General features: G+C 46.4%; 1 protein-coding gene across 1 annotated transcript; it reads left to right on the top strand.

Annotated features, from left to right (window-relative positions):
• Positions 1 to 1,350: 1,350 nt before the first annotated feature.
• SELE (selectin E) lies at positions 1,351 to 7,776 on the top strand. The gene is made up of 11 exons (XM_064148330.1): positions 1,351 to 1,393; positions 2,048 to 2,127; positions 2,540 to 2,926; positions 3,585 to 3,692; positions 3,823 to 4,008; positions 4,639 to 4,824; positions 4,932 to 5,117; positions 5,395 to 5,580; positions 7,008 to 7,115; positions 7,570 to 7,591; positions 7,703 to 7,776. Exons 2-11 carry the CDS (start codon positions 2,091 to 2,093, stop codon positions 7,758 to 7,760), a joined length of 1,464 nt encoding a protein of 487 aa, XP_064004400.1. The 5' UTR covers positions 1,351 to 1,393; positions 2,048 to 2,090; the 3' UTR covers positions 7,761 to 7,776.
• Positions 7,777 to 8,220: the final 444 nt, after the last annotated feature.

Raw genomic sequence — 8,220 nt, 5'->3', positions numbered from 1 at the left:
GGGAACAAAATAGGAAATCTATCCACACTCAGCATCATTATTTCTACTGGGATGTGATTTACAGAACCTCTGTGAAATTAGGCCCTGCTGCTTGATGTACATAATGTATGTTAAAAGTACCAGCCCCGGTTAGGGGGGGTTCACAATCTGAAGCACACAGACAGAAAGGTTGGCAGACAGGAAATGTTTTCATTCTTGATTTATGGATGAGCAGCTGAGTCTGAAGAAGTAATGGTCCTGACCCGATGCTACCTGTAAGCCTCTGGAAGTCTGGTTGTTCTAAGCAAGGCCTGGGCTTGCAGAGTGAGTCTGCGACATAGCTGAGAGTCAACTTAAGCGTTCCAGAGGTTCTGATGGCTTGGTTGTGTTTCTAACTTTGCTAATTCATACCTTCCAGAATGTGTTCTTCTCCCAGCAAATACTCAGTATGTTGTTTTTAATGCTCCCTGTGGTCAGTAGCTGACTTTGCCGTGCTTTCTAAGACTGCTTCAATCTGTAGTAGATGCTCATGCTTTGATAGTAATTGAGACTAGTTCAACATGTGATCTTTATCCTATCTTCTTTTCTGTGGTAGGTCACTTTGATGGCCAGAGATCTATTAAAGTATGGAAACCTGACAACTTTTGTGGTGGAAAAAAAAGGAAATTCATGCCAGCTGAGCTTTTTAGCTTGGAATCCAGGCTTAGACTGGCTCAAAAATAAGAGCTCCAACATGCACTGCATGAATTCTGGTTATGCTTTATAGATACGGACGGGTGCTACTCTGCATGCTTCTGTTGCGAGCACTCAGCAAGGACTGTCAATGTGTCAAGCCTCATTAAACCTTACCCATAATGGTGAACTTCATGCCTGGATACCAGTTTGGCAGCTGAACTGCCTGATGGAGCTTCTTAAGTGCCTGAGTGGACATGGAACAAGGGCTGTCCTTGGTGGATACTTAAGTGAGACTACTCAGAAGTCCTTCTGTATATATCATTCAAGCCCCCTGCCTTATCATTGAAGTGGCTGTGCGTGAAAGAACTCATGAGGGTCAAGAAGCAGAGTGTAGTGGTGCAGCCAGGAGACAGTTGTGCCACACTGATCCTCACATTGCCTGCATTCCTGTGCTGTTGGAGCACACGGCCCTAGGAACTCTTCAAACCTGTCTACATTGCAAGCTTGTCTGCTACAAGTGACTGATGAATCTGTATTGTGAGCAAGACCCCAGAAGAGTACCAGCAAACCTTACCACAGAAGAGAACTCTGCACAGTGTGCTGTGATCCACAAGGTAGAGCTTGTCCAGTGCTGCAGTTTCTTTTATTCAAACTCAGTTAATCAGCCTTGAGTATTGGTGCCTTTCTTGATGAGATCCCAGAAGAACCAACAACTCCTTGCTGCAAAACATTATGCTGGGTGAGAAGTTGGAATCTGCTTATTCATGCAACTAAGTTTAACTGTCTTCTTCCTTCCTGCTATCCTGGAATTGTCTGCCTGTCAGTAAAGCGAGGCAGTGTAGTACTTGGCAGCTTGGCAGCACAGTGTGAATTTGTGGGAGGGTTGATTCAGCGAGGGGAAACATCAAACTCAATGTGTGGGGAGAGACAGATCCTGGGGTTTTCCAGGAAATTTTTTTCCACACGGGATTTCCCAGTTGGGGGTATAAAAGGCTGTAGCAACGGCAGGAGATTGCACAGACCAGACACTTGGAGCTGAACTTAAACTTCAGGTCCATATTCAGCAACAGAGAGCAGTCACTGAGAGGTATCACAGAAGACTTTGCCACTTGGCCACCACAGCTTACAACCTGTGAGTATAGATGGAGAGTGTGATTCTGTTTCATTCCTCAGGTAAAGGAAAACTGGACAGATGGAATCCTGTGTTGGTGTTCCTCAAAAGCTGTTTACATGTAAAAGCTCTTTCAATACTAAGAGCTCTCTTAAAATGGAAATTGTTTTCAAGTCTTTAGAGTAACAGTGTATGTGAAAAAGCTTATGGGGACAGCATTTGATACTGCATGGTAAAAGTCAGTATTGTTCTTTACAAATGTGCTCCTTTCATCTCTCATAGCCATCTGTTTAGAAGCTACAGAGAAGAGACAACTCTCAGTAACATGGTTGACTTGTGGTTCTTACCCCTTCTTACTTATGGTAAGTGTGCATTTCTCTGCCTAGAAAAGTAGTTAGATGGTAACATTAGTGTGACTGTTGTGTTCCAGCTCAGAAGCAAACAAGTTTGAAACCTGCCCTGATCAACCTGAGACTAGCTCCACACAGAACAACCTCTAGCTGCAGTGGCCTGCTTCCCTGGCAGATGCACAGTTGGCTCCTGTAGTGTGCTCTGAAGTCTGCAAAGCTTTCTGTGGTCAGACAGTTCCTCAGGCTGAAGTCTCTGCACTTGATGCTGAGGTGCTTGTTTATAAAATAATTGCCACTACTACTTCTGCAGTTTCAGATGTTGACAAGTTTGCAGTGTTTATAGGGCTTTGCAGAGCTTGCTCTTCTGGAGAGAGAGAAGGGGGGAAAAGCCAGACACCAACTTTTGGACCTCTTTTCATTCTAGGCCTGATAAGACTGCAGGGGGTGCATTGTTGGACGTACCATTATTCAGACACAAACATGACCTACAGTGAAGCAGAGCTGTGGTGCAAAGAGAGGTATACTAACATGGTTGCTATTCAGAATAAGGAGGAAATCAACTATCTCAATAACTTCTTACCCTTCAATCCGGGTTACTACTGGATTGGGATCAGAAAAATTCATGAGGTGTGGACCTGGATTGGAACTAACAAAGAACTGACAGAAGAGGCAGAAAACTGGGCTTCTGGTGAGCCAAATGGCAAAGGGAACAATGAGGACTGTGTTGAAATCTACATCAGAAGAGGAAAGGATGATGGCAAATGGAATGACGAGAAGTGTGAGAAAAAGAAGGTTGCCTTGTGCTACACAGGTATGGAGTGCTAAGACCTATTCTGATGTGCACCTCTGGGGGTGGGATGAGTTGTTCAGGCTGGTATCGCATACTGACCCTGTGAGCACTTGTATGCTTGTCCCAAGTTCTTGTTCTAAGAACTGCACTGATCTCACTTCTTAGCTCCCAAACTTTGTACATATTTTGTGAGCAAATTACCAGAGCCTCTCTAGAATCAGTGGGGAGAAACAGGCTCTTCCAGATGGTGATTTTCATCCCACTCTCCAGTGGGTGTCTCAGCTAGATAAGAAGTACCCTTTTGGAGGCGTCTGTCTGACCACTGGATTAGATTAGACACTTTGAGGTGGCTAAGGCTAGGTAATGACCACAGAAACCCAAGCAAGTCAAATATTTATCAGCCAAATTAGAGCTGTGGTGAGTTACTGCAGAGTACACCTGCTGAGGGTTTCTGCCTACCTCATAGCAGGGTGCTCCTTGTGCATTTTGCATATTGCTAGCATCTGCTTGAACACAAGTGGTCATGCAGTTCCCAGCCAGTGGAATCCTCTCACTGTGAGCTGGTCCATCAGAGGTGTTGCTTGTGTAGTGCCTGCAAAGCCAAGTGCCAGCCAGGCTTCAGTAGCAGCCATTGGTAAATCTTGTATCATTTGATAGAAGTTTTTTTAATTTTTTCCAGCTTCCTGTAACCCATCTCTCTGCAGTGGCCATGGTGAGTGCATAGAGACTATTAACAACCACAGCTGCCACTGTCACCCTGGATTCTATGGGCCTGACTGTGAGTTTGGTAAGATTTCTCCACCCAGCTTATCAGCCAGGGCCATGTTCACGCCAGCTAGCAGGCAGTTTGTCTGCCTTGTTGCGTTGCCTGCTCGGCAAATGAGACTGACTGTGAATCTTCTTCTGTTTCTTTGAAGTTGAGACCTGTGATCCGCTGAGGAAACCTGATCATGGGAGCCTGCAGTGCAGCCATCCATTGGAGAGCTTCAGCTACAACTCATCCTGCACAGTGCAGTGTGAGGAAGGATATGAACTGACTGCATTGGCATCTGTATACTGTACCTCTTCTGGAGTCTGGTCTGCCCGCCTGGCAGCATGCCAAGGTGAGCTTCTCAAGCAGTGACAGATGAGCTTTCCACGTTAGGTGTTACTCTGCTGGTAGCTGTAAGCTGAAGTTCTGCCCTGTTCCTCTGTGATTAATGACATGGTGAAGGTGCTTTTTACTGAAGTGCACAAGTCTTTTTCTCCCTGAAGAGATTAAATGGGCAGGGTGAGTGCTCTAGTCCTGCTCCAGATTTCCTTGTAGGGAAAGACTTTTCTACTTCTTAGTGGGGAGCAGGGAGTGCAGATAATCTGGCTGTGAGGCTGCTCACAACAGGCAAGTTACTTGTGGCCATAGGATTGCTTTAAAAAATATTCTGCTTAGTACCAGATCCTGGTTTAAGTGATTAAAAGCATCAAACTCCACCAAGCAGCAGTCAAAATGGGGAAATATTTCCTTGTAAGTAGTAACTGCCATGAGTTGCAGATGAACTTTCAGCTTTGCCTGAAGAGTCAGGCTTCTATTTTGAGTTATTTGCACACCTGTCTGCTGTCTGAAATGGCAGCACAGAGCTCTCCTTGCTAAAGCTGCTGCTATTTAGTGAATATGTTGCTAATTTTCAGGAAAAAATTACTCCCCTATTAATGGCTGGTTCCAGGCTGAGCTGTGTGCTGTCTGCGTTGCTTTCCAGCTGTGACCTGTCCTGCCTTGGGAAAGCCTGCTAATGGAGCTGTGAACTGCTCCCACCCCTCTGCGGAGCTGACCTGGGGTGCCACCTGTGAGTTCACTTGCGAGGAAGGGTTCACCCTGACAGGAGCAGCCACACTGCAGTGTGGGTCTACTGGGGCCTGGGACAAGCAGCAGCCATCCTGTGCAGGTATCTTTCCTTAGCCCTGCTCCGCCTGGGCGCTGGGGCTGTCGGCACTGGCATATTGCATTCCTGAGGCGTTTCTGCTGATGTCTGCTGTGGTCTGTTTGTTGCAGCTGTGAGATGTGAGGCTGTAGGCAGGCTAGAAGGAGGCTTTGTGACCTGTGACCACGCTGCTGCAGATCTCAGCTCTGGTTCACGTTGTGATTTCCGCTGCAAGGAGGGCTATGTTCTGGACGGCCCCTCCAGCACGGAGTGCACAGCACAGGGACGGTGGTCAGAGCCAGCACCAAAATGCACAGGTAACATTTACTAGGTTGGCAAGTACAAGTTACTTGTCACTGGACACCACAGAGAAATCTGTGTTCCTTTTTGGTCCTAACTGCAAACTAAACTCTCTGCTGCCTCATCTTGTCAGCTGTGACTTGCCTTGCCTTAATATTGCCTGATTGTGGCTCTCTGAACTGCTTCCACCCCAAACTCAAATGAATTTGAAAGCAGAGAGTACATCTGGCAATGCAAAACCGGGGCCAAAGATAAGTCCTCAGTGACTCACAACGAATTCTGTCTGCATTTCAGTTGTGCAGTGTGAACCACTGAGGACTCCTGAGAAGGGCTCTGTGGATTGCTCACACGGTGCTGGGAACTTCACCTACAACACAGCCTGCCTCTTCAGCTGTCTGGAAGGATGGAAGCTCAGTGGCTCTCGTGTTCTTGAGTGCAGCCAGTCAGGAAACTGGAGTGCCCGTCTGCCTACATGTGAAGGTATTTTACCTGTGACTGCCCCTAGAGAAGTGGCACTGGTTTTCTAGTCAAATAAGGTGTGGAAGGCTGGAGGAGGTAACTCCATCCAATGAGCTGGAACTTTTAGTGAAGTCCTGGGCTTGGGAAGCCCCAAGTCTCTCAGTATGTTTTCTGAAAATAGAAGAGGGGAAGATTTCTAAAAGGCCTTGGTGAAAAAATATTGACTTCTTATCTTCACTTCAACCTGATTTCAGATTGGTTTGGTTTCTAATGAAAATATTTTCCATGCTGAGCTTTTTCCATACGAATAAACTTTACTCTGCCCTGGTGAGGCCACATCTGTGTTTAGTTCTGGGCCCTCCACATAAGAGGGACATAGAACTGCTTGAGAGAGTCCAGCACAGAGCCACAAAGACGATTAAGGGAATGGAACATCTCTCTTTTGAGGAGAGCCTGAGGGAGCTGAGACTCTTTAGCTTGGAGGAGACTGAGAGGTGACCTCAGCAATGGTTATCAATATGTAAAGGATGAGTGCCAGGAGGCTGGGGCCCGGCTCTGCTGGGTGATGTCCTGTGACAGCACAAGGGGCAGTGGGTGGAACTTGAGGCATAGAAAGTTTCATGTAAACATGAGGAGGAATTTTTTCACTGCGAGGGTGACAGAGCCCTGGCACAGGCTGCCCAGGGGGGTTGTGAAATCTCCCTCCCTGGACTCGTTCCTGTGTTGTCGGGTATAGGTGATCCTGCTTTGGCAGAGGGTTTGGACCAGATGAGCTTTCAAGGTCCCTTCCAGCTCTGACACTCTGTGATTCTATGAAAAGCTTTTCTAAAGGAACAAACTCTTGTGAAGAAATCTGTGTTCATGAGTCTGGTGGAAAAGTTTGTAGGGAGACATTTATGGAAACAATTTCCATAGTTTCTTGGGTGACCTCCTCCACCAAAAGTTCTCACAGAGCTTTTCTGTCAAAAGCTGGAATTTTTCAGGACAGAAGTCTGAGCCTTGCATTCCCATTCCATGCAGCAAGAGCTCTGTTACTCAACTCAGATCCCAAAAGCTTGGCTGCACTTTCTTTGCTTGAGCAGAATTTGGATTGCTGAATAATGTCATTGAACTCAACTGGATTGCTCAAAGAGGAAGACAGCACAGTGGGAGTTTAAACGATGATCTGCACCATGAAAGCTGTGAGCATAAATTGCCATGTGAGGCTGGAGGTTGGACAGAGCCTGGCATAGCCAGCGTGTTGCCTTGCCATTGCTTTGCCAACGAGTCAGGTGATGTTTAGTACACAGCTTTTTACCTCGTGTGTGCAGGATGTGCCCTCTGTGAGCAAGAGAAAACCTAAGCCTTGCAAGCTACAATTCTGGCTCTTGAAAAAGAAGAGGTAGAGAGGGCTTCAAAAGACCACATATGCCTCTGGGTCTCACTGTGAACCCTTTTTACTCTTGCAGCTTCTGAACAAGCCAGCTACATCTCTGTGGGCATAGCAGCCACCAGTGCCTCTCTGGTGTCCACAGCATCATTCCTCCTGTGGCTTGCAAGGCGTTTCCGAAGAAAAGGTGAGCAACTGGGCTGGGACCACTGATTTTGTTTACCTGCCTGAGAAACTTTCAGTGGAGAAAAAAACCCTAAAACCTCCAAACTCCTTTGTTTGGCAGAAATGTGAAAGTTCTGATACTTACATTGCAGAAGCATTTTCAAGAAGCCTGCATGCATGCCATGTTTGGCTTTTGGCTGACCACTGGAAAATAGAAAACAGCAAAGCCCAAATGTTCAGCAAACAAGGATTAGAAGGGAAAAAAAGCAACATGTAATGTACTTGTAATTACCACCAGGGACAGCCAATGGGCATTTGAGATGAGGCTAATGGCAGCACAGTAATAACTGTCTGTGAGGTTTGTTGCTAGGTAATGTGTTTTTATAATACATTCAGAAATAAGAAGGAGAGTTTAAGCAGAAAAAAGGGGGACTTTCATCTTGAAATGCTAATACCTTTTCTTGCTCTTTTTGCAGTGAAGAAATTTACTCCTTCCAGGTGAGTTGTGTCTCAAAAAGCAGCATGAAGAGCACTGCAATCACTTTGCTAAACTCCATTTGCTATAAGCTGGTTGTCATTAAAGTACTTTTTATTGTTGTTTTTTTATAGCAGCTGCCAGAGCCTAACCACTGAAGGCAGCTTCCAAAGTGCTGTCCAGAATGTCTGACTCCAGGTGTTTCAGGTGAGCACAGGAGATGGCTGCACTCAAAGATTCTCTCCCTTTTAATCACACAAAGCAATCATTGCTGCTAACTGAGGTGCATTAAGAGGAGAGTGGCCAGCAGAGGTTCTCCTCCCCCTCTGCTCTGCCCTGCTGAGGCCTCATTTGGAATACTGCATTCAGCTTTGTGCTCCACAGTTCAGGAGGGACAGGGATCTGCTTGACAGAGTCCAAGGGAGATCTCTGAGGATGATTAAGGAGATGGAGCACTGCCCTGTGAGGAGAGGCTGAGGGATTTGGGGCTGTTTGGTCTGGTGAAGACTTAGTGGGGATCTAACAAATACATGAGGGTTGGGGCTCACGAGAGAGAGGACAGGCTCTGCCCTGTGACAGGACAAGGGACAATGGGTATAAACTACAGCAGAGGAAGTTCCACCTCAACATGAGGAGGAACATCTTAACTATA

The sequence above is a fragment of the Pogoniulus pusillus genome, chromosome 8, assembly GCF_015220805.1.
Source record: "Pogoniulus pusillus isolate bPogPus1 chromosome 8, bPogPus1.pri, whole genome shotgun sequence".
NCBI classification, from domain to species: domain Eukaryota; kingdom Metazoa; phylum Chordata; class Aves; order Piciformes; family Lybiidae; genus Pogoniulus; species Pogoniulus pusillus.
Note: the sequence above shows the minus strand (reverse complement) of the source record. Positions and strands in the feature narration are given on the sequence as shown.